Raw genomic sequence first — 14,002 nt, forward strand, 5'->3', positions numbered from 1 at the left:
GTCAGTGTGTAGTTAAAAATAGCCTACATTTCAAGACCACTGCATTCTGTTCTTTTATGTTGCACCACATTCAATGTCTTATCTAAAAACTCTCTACGAAACGTGTATTCTTGACCATATATGTGACCCGGGATCACAAAATCAGTCGTAAGGGTAATTTTTTTTCAAAATTGAGATGTATACATCATATGAAAGCTGAATAAATAAGCTTTTCATTGATGTCTAGGACAATATTTGGCCAAGATACAACTATTTAAATATCAGGAATCTAAGGGTGCAAAAAAATCAAAATATTGAGAAAATTGCCTTTAAAAGTTCTTCAAATAATGTTCTTAAAAATGTATATTACTAATCAAAAATTAAGTTTTCATACAGTAGGAATTTTACAAAATATCTTAATGGAACATGATCTTTACTTAATTTCATAATGATTTTTGCCATCAAAGAAAAATCTATAATTTTGACCCATACAATGTATTTTTGGTTATTTCTACAAATAAACCCCAGCGACTTAAGACTGGTTTTGTGGTCCAGGGTCACATATGTGATTCATACATCCCAACATAGCATAAACAGCTTACAGACTGAAATGCTGTTTACACAAAATTTAAATGTACATATATCTACAGACTGTGTGAGTCAATGGCAGTCACAAACTGAAAGTTTTAAGTGAAAATCTGGCACAGCAAGTTACTGGATTTGACTGAATCCACTAAAGTGACAGCAGGTGAGATCTGAGTTGGCAGCTTTTTTACATCTTCACTCCAGGAGAGCCACAGGAGGTCTGTGAGGCTGTGTGAAGAAGTGTCTAAAAGAGAAGCGGTGTTTAAGCAGCCGCTCTAAACCCAGTAGGGAAGGATAGTGACCTAATGGTTCAAGAAAGCATTAAAGAGAGTTGTGATTCAGGATCTTGATTATTATGGTGCAGTGTTAACCAGGGTAATCAGGCTTGATTTGACATTTTGGTGTCTAAAACTGATGATACTTTTAAAGAAATAGTTCACCCAAAGATGAAAATTACCCCATGATTTACTCACTCTCATATTTAAAAAAGTTTTAAATATGGATATCTTTCTTACATAAATGTATCGACTTGCTTTAGAAAGTCTTTATTAACCCATCAGAGCCACGCGGAGCACTTTTCATGATGGATGGGTGCACTTTATTGGACTTCAAAATCCCAACACCCATTCACTGCCATTATAAAGCTTGGAAGAGCCAGGACATTTTTTTAACATAACTCTGAATGTATTCTTCTAAAAGAGTCATATACAATACATCTAAAATGGCTTGAGGGTGAGAAAACCAAGGGGTAATTTTAGGGCCCTATGAAATCAGTTTTATTTTTTCCCAAATTCCGTTTATTTTTTTTCCAAATTCCATTTTTCCGTTTTAAGTTTTCTGGATTCATTTTTTTCCCATTTAAATTTTTCTCAACTCCTTTTTAATGGTTAAATTAATTTTTATTGATCAAAGAGCATATATAATAATTAAAATCATTAAATTTATACAATTTCACATCAGTTTAATAAAGGTTTAACAAAAATGACATGTTTAGGGCCATATGAAATGTTTAATTTTTTCTTACCATGTTTTATTGTTATCAAATTCTGTGTTATGAGCATGTCTAATTATTTGAATGCATACTTAATTTATTCAAATTTATTTTTAAAATAGCCTTATGGAAGTTTTTTTTTAACCCTCAAAAATTCTGTGTTGTGTATTTAAAATGTTCTGGTTATCAAATGAAGGCATAAAACAATTTCATTTATCTGTTAATTAATTTTTAATTAACTTTTTTGCCAAACAAAGGGGAATTTACTATTAAAATTAAAACATGGAAGAAATGTTGTGTGATTATACCCTAAAAAATAATGTTTCTTTCATTTTAGTAGTATTAATAATAGTAGTAATATATTTCTGGCACAATGTCTTCACGTTAAACTGGACTTTTATTTTGATGGGTTGCCGTGTCTACCTTTACATTTCTGTGTTTATATGACATAACGCTAGTTTTCCTAAAATGGAACGGTTAAATGCTCACGAAGTGACTCTTAACAGATATTGTTCATGTATTTATGTCCTCATTTAGTGAGACAACAGATGCTGAAATCACTGCGAGCGTCACGCGTGCTTCAGTGTGTGTAGTAAACAAAACTGCTTGTCTGCTCCATTCATTAAAACAGAGACACGCAGAACATGCAGGATTCACAATTAAACTGTATTTTTGCGGCATAATATTTACAGATACTAGTCCATATTGTGGTTTGATTTAAGTGTAATGACCTACTTTTGATTAATTCAAACTTTGACAAATTATGCATTATTCAGTAAATTCCGTTTTTATGACTGGATCCCATCCGCGTTTTTAAAAAAATTTTAATTTTTGGGTGAACCATCCCTTTCAGAAATAACTGTAGCTATGAAGCGGAGGGTATGTGGCATCACTTTTATCCCAGCTCAGTTGAAGATGACAGGACAATGGCGCACTGGAGGCCCTCCATCACACTTCTGGCATTTCACAGCAGTTAAAAGTCTGGCTATGTGTCCTGGAGCAAGATGATGGCAGTAGTGCCACCTGAATGACCAGTCAGATCACCTTCACTAACTCAAGCTCTCACCTTTTACACCTCCTTAGAGACACCCAGGTAAGAAACACAACTGTGCTGTCTAAATGTTAGCACTAAAATCCCTGTTGCAAATATAAAACACACTGTTAAAAACACCTCACAAATAGAGTGCAGTGCAGATGGTCCTTCACTCCGCTCCACCCATCTGAATTCCCCCGGCCCACGTCCATTATCATAACCATGACTTATTCATGCTTTCTCTATTTGCGCAAACATTTGCATAAATAGCTCCAGCCTGATTCCGTGAGCGTGATGCAACAAAATGAGGAAACAAACAAACAAAAACACCATTATTAGAGTCAAGCTAGACTTGTGCCGTTAGTGATAACGCCGTTGAGTCATGCAGTTTGAGAGGAGCAGCTGAAATGAGAAGTGGGGGTCAGCCGTAATGTAATTTCAGAGCTCATCAGTCGCACTGATGCCGTTTACACAGGTGGGAGAGTGGATGAATGTGCCAAGCGCTTTATTGATACACATGGTTTGTGAAATGAGCAAGCCAGCCATTATTTCAGATTCTGCAAAAGAGGGCTATGGATGCAGCCGTGATTTATAACTGCAATATGTTATGTGTTTGAAGAATGGACATCACTTGAGAAGTTATGACCTCTGCATTTTACATTTGCATTTGAGTCTTTTTGACTCAAAGTGTTGAACAAAATGATTTGTAATCATTTAGATCTCTTCACAATATTGTTGTTTTTACTGTATTTTGCTGAAGTGAGACTTTAAGCATTAAAAATCTATCTGACCGCAAACTTTTCAAAGTGCAAGCAACTTTCTATCATAGTAATGGCGGCTGGAAATTCAAGAGGGAAAAAAATGTTAATATACACACCCACACATATCACAGGGTGATATATCGTTTCCGGAGAAGACAGGGACTATTAAACTTGTGGGATGTGAAGAAGTTCGGTCTGTAAATAACAAATGTTACTGCACACTCAGGTTTAAGTGTGTACTTTCGAGGATAAATAGTAAAAGTACAACTTGTTCTCAGTTATTGATTAAATATGATAAAGAAACAGGCCTTTGGGACATATTTCACTGTAAGAATGAGAAAGACAGAAAAGACAAAATGAGATACCGAAAGAGATTAAGATAGAGACAGAAATCAGGCTGATATTGTTTCGGGGTTGAATTTGGAGCTTTCAAGAGAGCAAAAAAGATAAAGGATGTTGAGGGTAAGTAGCGTAACAACAGGAGACAGAGAGGAGAAGTTAAAGAGAGAGAGAACGACAGAGTCTGCTGCACTACAGGGATTTGGATTATAGACTCCACTGCTGATCTGAGACTCCATCGAATGTGTGTGTGTGCAATAATATTTGTAGTGTAAGAAATCAGCAACAGATTTTCAGCTTACAGGAACAGCACCTGCACCCTTTGCTTTCTCCATCACTGAAATATTTCCAACTAACTCTGAGTGTCTGTGACAAACAATCTGATCCCAGAACAGCATGTCATCCTCCTACACAGTGGTTCAGATGTCCATTCTCTCTTAAGGGGACAGTTCACACAAAAATGAACATTATGTCATCATGTTGCTCCAAACCAGTATGACTTTCTTTTTTCCCCATGGAACACAAGATGGAAGGATGTTCACGCTGCTCTTTTCCATACAATGAAAGCATATAGTGAGCAGGTGTTTCCGAAAACGCAGACAGAAATGCGGAATCCAGTCATTAAAATGGGATTTACCACATAAAGTGAAGTCACGGAATTTGCCAAATTTTGAATTAATAAATCAAAAGTGGATATGTACACTTTAATCAAAACACAATGTGGACTAGTGTCTGTGAATATTAAACTGAAAAAATGCTATTTAAATATGAATCTTGCATGTCCTGCGTGTATCTGTGTGAATGAATGGCGCAGATGTGCAGTTTTCAGCCTTTGCCGACTCAATACGAGTACATGAACACAATCTTTAGAACTGCTCTGAGAGTCACTTCATGTCCATTTTACCATTTCTTTTGTGAAAAATCATCATATCATATACAAACGGAAACTTACAGGTCTTCACAGCAACCTGTCAAAATAAAAGTTTGGTTTAACTTGAAGAAACTGTGACAGAAATAAATTACTTAATGTAATGATAGTACTACTACAAATAATAAAATTTGTATTAATACATTATTTTTTAGGAATTTTAACTAGAAAAAATATTTACCAGAAAGTATAAATACACAACAAAAATAATAAATAAAAAATGATACTTTTTTTTATACAATTAATTGAATAGAGATGCTTGAGATTATTAAACTTGAATGAAACCATTAAAATGGAATCCAGGATTCTGTAAAAATAAAACTGAATTAAAGAAAAATAAAAATAAAATGTATTTCACAGGGCCTTAAATATATTATTTCTGTTAAATGTTTAATAAATTGCATTTTAAACTTAACTATTAAAACAGAGTCTAGAAAAAATTTAAAGAAAAAAAATGAAATCCAGAAAATAATGAATTTGGGAAGAAAAATAAAACTGATTTCAAGCATCCTAAAATTAGTTCACACTAAATGTATGATATATTTCACATCTTCTGAAGCCACATGAGAAGCTTTCTATAAAAAACATACCACATTTTAAGCTACGATGTGAGATTCGAGATAATTAAGATACTTTCTTACAAAAAGCTATCATTTGGAATAAAGCAATACCACTGCTGTAAAAAAAAAAAAAAAAAAAAAAAAAAAAAAAAAAAAAAAAAAAAAACTATTTTCACTTTGAAATTGCTAGTAAATTTGACAAACAATTACAAAGAAACAGCAAGTCACACACTGCATTAAGTAGCAATACATTTTGAAGTAGAAATACTAGAATAGTACTCTAATATGTACTCCAATAATCTCTGTTTTATTTACAGATTTTTTTTTTTTTTTTTTTTTGTGTATGGACAACTTTTGGTACTCTCATGGAGCTTTGGTATCATTTTTGAAGGTTTCCTTGCATGGAAAAGAGCAGTGTGAATTTTCTGCCAAACATCTCCTTTCTTGTTCCACTGAGGAAAGAAAGCATTTAGAACGACATGAGTAAATAATGACAGAATTTTCATTTTAAGGTGAACGCTTCCCGTCACCCTTGATGGAACGCTGTTTATGAGCATGTTTCATAAGAAACCCATGACTTTCTTTGCAAATTCAGTCACGTCCGAGCAGAGCTTCAGTCAGACTGAATAATAGATCTGCAGTACTCCAGTCTGTCTCTTCATAAGCCTTCCCCTCCTTCTCTTTTTCACTCGTGTCCTCTTGTTTGCAGCGTGATCCAGACAGATAAAAATTTGCCACAAACAGACATGGAAAAGATTCCCCGCACCCAACTCACCCTTGCTCCTCAGAGACTCTCGACAACTCTATACGACGCAGAAATGAGGTAGTAATGACCGTGAATATAAACCATTACTGAATAATTGATTAGGCACATGTTTGTCAGCAGCAATGGCACTGTATCTATGACAACTAAATTATCCATCAATCTAGAGCTGCATTCCAGCCATGCGTGAACAATTCATATGTCATCCAGCACAGCGGCGGAGATGAGCGCATTTGTGTGGTTAACTTTATTTATTTAGGCTTGAGGTGACTGCTGATGGCTTACCGAGTGATCTGAGAGTCTGAAAAGAAAAACACTTTACAAACACATTCACAACATGTTTGGACAATCTTAGTACTCTACGAGATTCCCTCAACATAAAGACAATACAGCATTCAGCCGCATGCAGGGCCCCATAACAATCGGACCTGTGTACAAACGACATCAGCAACCCTCATGCATCTGAAAACACCTGACAGGAAGAGCCAGATCGATGGGAAAGAAAAACAAAGAGACAGAGGGTCCAAGCCAGCCCTTTGAAAGCAGAAACGTTATCATTTGTGAAACACATGGCCAGCAGTTAAACAGATATTCATCTAATGTCGACCTGATGTGTGGGGAGTGGGATGTCTAAAAATGAGTGTAAGGCTAAAGAGAAGACAGAGATACAGAGGGAAGAGCTGTGTTATTAAAGGGGAGGGGCTTATGATAAGGGGGTGGAGCTTGATCTATAAAAGGAAGTAGGGCATGCTAGTGAATTATCATCATCATCGTCCACTCACTCAATCACTCTCTCAAATTAAATGGTTAGTGAAAAATTGCCACAATAAATGGGATGTTTTGTGTTGACAGGGCTCTACACTAAAGAATGTCATTTACAAACTAGTGTCAATGTAAAAAGGTATTTATTTAAATGAGTAAGTGTCCCCTGATCAAAACTCACAGCTAAGGATGGATAAAGTTTTAAGTGCCTTTAAGACTGTATTAAATGTAGTATTAACTGTATTACTGCATGTGTTTAAGGGTGTGTTCACATTTGTAGTTCGGTTGGTTCATTTGGTCTGGACCAAAAGGGAATATAATACATTTGGTCCTGGTTCGCTTAGCATTCACACTGGCATTTTTGACAGTGAACCTAAAGATACTGAACCTAAAGGCATAGTGAATCATTCACAACCTGATTGGTCGGGTTGAATGACGTATATTTTGTGACAGAACTCACTGAACACAAAAGGAAAGCGTGCATTCAACTTAAAGCTGCGCTGCTGGTGTATGACATCAAAGTACCCATTCACTGATCGCTGTGCTCACCAACGCTTTAAGTTAAATATACCTAATGCCATCCGCTGGACTAAGCATGCTCATTGTTGCATGTATATGATTTTATTTTTACCACTTGCAAACTCACAAAAAGCTCATAAATGCAATTTACCTTCTCATTGCTCCATGTTTTCCCTCTGCTCATTTGTTTCCTTCATGTAATCATGTCGCATAGCGTCGCATCTTGTCATTACTTCTTGTTTTTGCTTTGTTTAGAAGTATTTGGTCCGTGTTGCATTCATATTTCAATTGAACCACTCCAGGAGTTCATTTGGAAACGGGCCGAGACCCATCTTTTTAGCAGTCTCGGTCCGCTTGTTTGGTGTGCATCAGGGTTCAGATGGCAGTGTTCACACTTACTCAAATGAACCGCACTAACAGAGCAACTGCACCAGAGTTCATTTTAATCTAACCAAACATGACAAGTGTGAACACACCCTAAATGCCGTTTTCTTCCTACATCAAAGTGTACATATAGGCAGCATTTTTCGAAGTATATTCATAATATTCAAATGTTCCATGCCTTTGCAATTCATGAATTTGGCTTTCAAGGGCTAAATTGTGGATCTTATGTAATTTAATTTGTAATTTACAGCATTTAGACACTTTCAAGGATGATGTGAAGCAACTTTCATTACAAACATTTACAAAATAATATACAATATTGTTAACTTTATATAATTATATTATGGAATACATAACATCATTAGTTAAAATCCATTCAAATTTGTATTAATTTTATAGTTAAAAAGAAGATTGTTTAACACATTTGTATGTATAATTCATGACTAATGGAAGTTATTATAAAGAATTACTAATAAAGTTTTTGTTTTTAAGGGCTGCTAGTGTTTAATGTTGCCTGTCAAGTTACCTGGAAAATATTAAGGGGATAGTTCACTCAGAAACGAAAATTCTGCCATTAATTACTCACCCTCATGTCGTTCCAAACCCGTAAGACTTTCATTCATCTTCAAAACACAAATTAAGATGTTTTTGATTAAATCTGAGAGCTTTCTGTCCCTGCATAGACAGCAACGCAACTGACACGTTCAAGTCCCAGAAAGACAGTAAGAACATCGATAAAATAGTCCATGTGACATCAGTGGTTCAACCGTAATGTTATGAAGCTATAAGAATACTTTTTGTGCACAAAGAAAACAAAAATAACTGACACGTAAGAGAAGAAATCGTTGCATAAAGTCATTATTTTTGTTTTCTTTGAGCACACACACACACACACACACACACGAAAACAATAAGTAAAATTTACCTCATTTTTCTTTTGCAAGTTTTTGCACGCATATTTTTTAAATAAAATTTAAGTATGGAATTAAGTAAAATCTACTTAACTAAGTTATGTAAAATTACCAAAGCAAATAAGTCAATGTAACATGGCCAGTTAGAGTTTGATGAGTAATTTATACTTAATTATTTTAAGTTTACCCTGCAATACTCAAGTACATTTCACTTGAATAGTGTTCGAGTGAGTCATTTAGAGTAGAAAATGAACTCCAGATCTCACAAAACAGCAAGTTACTAACTTAGCCTAACAGCAAAAGCAACCACAAAACAGTGTAAATACATCTCGAAAACAGCAAAAAAAAAATAATTATTCATGCCCAGGTGTATGATAGGAACAACAGGATCATGACTTTGATATTTACAATCTTTGTAAAATATAATTTTAAGTTCAAACTTTAAATTCTACAAGCTTAAAGTAAGTACTAATATTGAATTTACTTTCTTGAATGAAACAAAATTATTTAATGTAGAAATTACATTTGTTTTTTGTAGTATTTACTTCACCACGAAATTATTTTTATCAGTGCACAAAAAAGTATTGTCATCTATTCATAAAATTAAGGTTGAACCACTGATGTCACATGGACTGTTTTAACAATGTCCTTACTACCTTTCTGGGCCTTGAACGTTTGAATGCAGGGTCAGAACTTTCATTAATTTCATCAATATCTTAATTAGCATTCTGAAAATGAACAAAGAACCTATGGGTTTGGAACGACATCATAATGACTAATAATGACAGAATTTTTATTTTTGGATGAACTATCACTTTAAAAGAGAAGTCCACTTCCAGAACAAAGATTTACAGATTTACCCCATTGTCATCTAAGATGTTCATGTCTTTCTTCAGTCATAAAGAAATTATGTTTTTTGAGGAAAACATTTGAGCATTTTTCTCTATATAGTGGACTTCTATGGTGTTCAGAGTTTGAACTTCCAAAATGCAGTTTAAATGCAGCTTCAAACGATCCCAAATGAGGTTGTAAACGATCCCAGCCGAGGAAGAAAGGTCTTATTTAGTGAAACGATCTGTTATTTTCATGAATAATACATAATACAATTTATATACTTTTTATTGTCAAACACTCGTCTTGTCTTACTCTGCCTGGATTTTTTTTCGGTTCATGACAGTTAGGGTATGTTGAAAAACTCACATCTCATGTTCTCCCTTAACTTCAAAATCGCCCTATATCGCTGTTTTACCTTTTTTGTTAAGGCTGTTTGATCTTTTTTGCATGTTCACTTTGCAAAGACTGGGTCGGTACTTCTGCAGCGATGTAGGATGATTTTGAAATGATTTTTGAAGTTGAGGGACAAAATACGATTGGAGTTTTTTGACATACACTAACTGTCTTGAGTCAGAATACACAGAGTTCAGGGAGAGCAAGAAAAGACGAGCGACTGAGATTAAAAAGTATTTAAATTATATTTTTTTAGAATGAAAATAACCAGTCGTTTCGCTAGATAAGACCCTTCTTTCTCGGCTAGGATCGTTTACAACCACATTTCGGATTGTTTGAAGCCCCATTTAAACTGCATTTTGGAAGTTCAAAATCGGGGCAACATATTAGAGGTCGACCGATTATCGGCCCTACCGATTATTGGCGCCGATATTAAGCATTTTCACGATTATCGGAATCGGTTATTTTCAAAACCGATTTGCCGATAAAAATAATTTATTTTTGAAATGCGCTCTTTGGCTCCGACGCAGCCTGTCAGAGCTCACCACTCTGTGCCCTAGAGCAGTCTCCGCCCACCGCGCATCAGATTTGTTGGAAGTCGCGAGTCCGACCAATCAACTCCAAGGCTGAAGGAAGTGAAGACACAGACAGAACGCGCTTGCTGGAGCTGCGTGCAGCGTGCGGCAGTAATCACTTGTCTCTCAAAGGTAAGTCAGCAGCAGAAGTTGATTGTGTTTTAGTAATTCACAATCCTTTACGGTGAAGTTGCAAAAACACCTCAATGTTATCTTGATTTCCCGGATGCGGAGAACACGGACGGAATCACGGAATCCAGTCATATAAATGGAATGTACTGTATACTGTTAACACTAAATGCCACGGAATTTTTCAAAGTTTGGATGAGTCATCAAAGTTTGGATGAATTAATCAAAAGTAGGACCGTATACTAGAGGTCTGCATTCCCGCGGGACTCGACCAGATTTTTTGCGACGCGGGAATAAATTTACAAACAAAACGCGGTAGCGGTCGGTAACTCTGGTGTAATTTGGACGGGAGCAGGCGGTGTAATAATTTCCTTTTCCCGACGTACTTTCTGAACAGCATGTCTGTCCTTTAGTCTTTGGCTTTACTCATTCTTATAGAGCACCTGTACGGCCTGCGCTCATGACTGTTACGCACGCATGGACTGCCGCGCATTTTATTTCCCAAGGTCTGTGCACGCAGGATTTGCATAACGGTCATCAGAGCGGGCTGTACAGACAGAGGATGGCACATGGCAGAGCAAAGTGTGGATGCGCTGTCCTTGAAGGACGTTCAGCTTGGACTAGAAAATGGTCAGTTTACTGTTAAGAAACCGACATCTATCATTTAGTCTATTACTACTTGTTGTTGTATTTATATATATTTTCCTTTGTGGGAGAGACGCTGAAATCGACGTCGGGACATTTTTTCGTTAAAAGTTATTTAATTTCGTCATGGCTACAAGCCAAGGGATTTGTTCTTTTGCTTATAATTTTAAATGGCAAATGTAATTTTTGTTTTCAGCTTTTCCTAAGCTACTGTGTTGACAAAAAATGTGACATTTGTATTTTGACACATATCGGTTCAAAATATCGTTTATCGGTGCATTTGATCTGTAATAATCGGTATCAGCATCGGCCCTGAAAAACACATATCGGTCGACCCCTACAACATATCAGTCCATTATATGGAGAAAAATCCTGAAATGTTTTCCTCAAAAAACAGAATTTCTTTATGACTGAAGAAAGAATGACATGAACATCTTGGATGACAAGGGTGTGAGATACATTATCTGCAAACTGTTGTTCTGGAAGCGGACTTCTCCTTTAACTTGGATATAAATGTTCCTGAAAAAAAATCTATGAGTGTAGAGCACTGATTTATGCTGTGAAATGTAAGTATGGAGCCTCAGCTCAGGTAGAATGACATCATCAGGTAATCACTGGTGAATACAGATCTGAAGGATCATGAGCACAGGTCTGCATTCAGCACAGACACACACACACACACACACACACACACACAGAGAGAAAAGGAGAGTGTGTCCTTAGGGCATTCAACATCGCAGGCTTCAAGCAGTTTCAACAAGACACACATACAGCTCATGAACAGAAAATGCACAAGCCAGATGCTTTTAAGAAAAGGCAAAAAAACAAAAGCAAGTTGAAATGAAACTTAAACTTAAGTAAAAGATACAAAGAAAAACATGGATGTGTTGCACACAAACCTTCGGGCTCTGAGCTTTCTTTGAGGACGACTTGCTTCAGTGGGCAGCAGAAGATTTCATGACACTTAGCACGAAAAGGGGAGCCTTTACCCCTTATATCCGCAGAATGGATGGAATCCTGCCGCAACATAATGTACTCCTGGGTACCTGGGGCAGCGTCATCCTGGACTGCGGTCAGGCCATAACAAAATGAACGCAGGGTTAGAAAGGGAGAGAGCGCTCAAAGCAACAAAACTCATTCAACCCAATGAAAGAAATACGCAAAGAAAATACACAAAGTATAAATGACAACAACAAGGTCATAATAATAATAATAATAATAAGCAACAACAGTAACAAGATTAGCAGAACACATATAATAGCTTGATATACAGAAGAAAGAGAAGGAGAGAAGGTACAGTAAGAGACAAAGAAAAGCATAATACACAGTAGGACTGGGCGATACATCAAATATGATCAATGATTTCACACTGTATAAAATTGTGCAATTACATTCATTTGAATATCATAGGCATTTTAATTAACCCTTTAAAAAAAAAAAAGAAAGAAAAATTTCAGAATTCTTCCTTGTTGCACAGATTTAAAGAGTTGGAAAAATCTATTTGTGATCCTGAACCACAAAATCAGTCATAAGTCAATTTTTTAAAACAGATTTATACATCATCTGAAAGCTGAATAAATAAGCTTTCCATTAATGTAGGTTATTAGGATAGGATAATATTTGGCTGAGATGCAACTTTTTGAAAATCAGAAATCTGAGGGTGCAAAAAAATCAAAATACTAAGAAAAATCGCCTTTAAAGTTGTCCAAATGAAGTTCTTAGCAATGCATATTACTAATCAAAAAAGACTGGTTTTGTGATCCAGGGTCACATTTTTTTTTTAAGTAAATTAGTTCAAATGGTCTATTTAAAATAAACAATTTAATTTGTGTTATCACTCAAAAATGGTCAAGAAAGTCCTTTTTTGTGTATTAAAATGTTTTGGTAAAAATGTATTTACATATATGTTAAAGTCTATATGACTATGCATTGGTGCATATTAATGAAAATGATTAAATATCATTATTTCTTGTTCATTTAGTGAAAATCAGTGTAGAAAACATGGCTTGATCATTGCAACTAGATTTAAATTTTTTATTTATTATTTTATTTTACTTTACTTCTTATTTGCATTGATTTTAGTTATTTTTTTAATTCAATTTAGTTTAAGAAATAAACTACAGCAAAAATACAGTTAAAACGACTGTTTTGTTGAAATTATTTCTGATTTTTTAAAAGAACAAACACTTTTAAAGCAAAAATCAAGATATATATTAAAACATTGTTGAAAATAATGAAAAATAATTTTTAGTTATATCGCCCAGACCTAATACACACTACATCACAATGATTGAAACAATATGACAGCAGTTAGTTAAGCATTGGGATCTGGGATAAGGTGGTAAAGTCAGAGCAGGCAGGGGACTTGGAGCTCTTTTGGCTTTCATCAACTTTAGGTGCATGAAAAGTAAGCAAAAAAATCTGAAATCCTATATTTCAGAGAGTGATGAGCAGGGTCATAAATGCATAAATGGACAGAGCCCCCATGCAAACTTACTGCGTTGGATGAAGACATACTGTATCATTTCTAAAGTGATTTCTTCAGTACTAGAGAAAGTCAATCCTGTGAAAGCATGCATCATCTTCCAGCACAGGCATCTTCTGCATCACACATGCACAGAGGAAGCACCTCAAACTGCATATGAGACATTATTTGCATATAATGTTCACATATGAACAGCTGTCATTGTTCCAGGACTGATAATATACAAGTTACTAAACAATTTATGTGATCTTTTTGTGTAACTCTTGTCTTAAATATTAGTTTCGACTAAGGCAGCTAAAAACAACCCAGGTTTGGGTTTGGCTGGGTACGATTCTGAGGGAAAAACAGTGTGTAATTCTGATGCTATTTGACCTTGACCTTTGAACCTCTCATAACACAAGTGTAGGCTAACGCTCACTGTTCTAA

General features: G+C 35.4%; 1 protein-coding gene across 5 annotated transcripts in view; it reads right to left on the minus strand.

Moving 5' to 3' along the window:
* Positions 1-14,002, minus strand: part of fgf13a (fibroblast growth factor 13a) — a 147,845-nt gene that overhangs the window by 70,866 nt on the left and 62,977 nt on the right. For 4 of the 5 annotated variants that reach the window (XM_051127364.1, XM_051127363.1, XM_051127365.1 and 1 more), the window contains one exon: positions 11,991-12,158. The exons of the other annotated variant lie outside the window; for it this stretch is intronic. In XM_051127364.1, the coding sequence (XP_050983321.1) occupies positions 11,991-12,158 (168 nt within the window). The remainder of the gene's footprint in view (positions 1-11,990; positions 12,159-14,002) is intronic. 5 annotated transcript variants of the gene reach the window in all.

This window comes from Labeo rohita, chromosome 14 (assembly GCF_022985175.1).
Source record: "Labeo rohita strain BAU-BD-2019 chromosome 14, IGBB_LRoh.1.0, whole genome shotgun sequence".
NCBI lineage: Eukaryota > Metazoa > Chordata > Actinopteri > Cypriniformes > Cyprinidae > Labeo > Labeo rohita.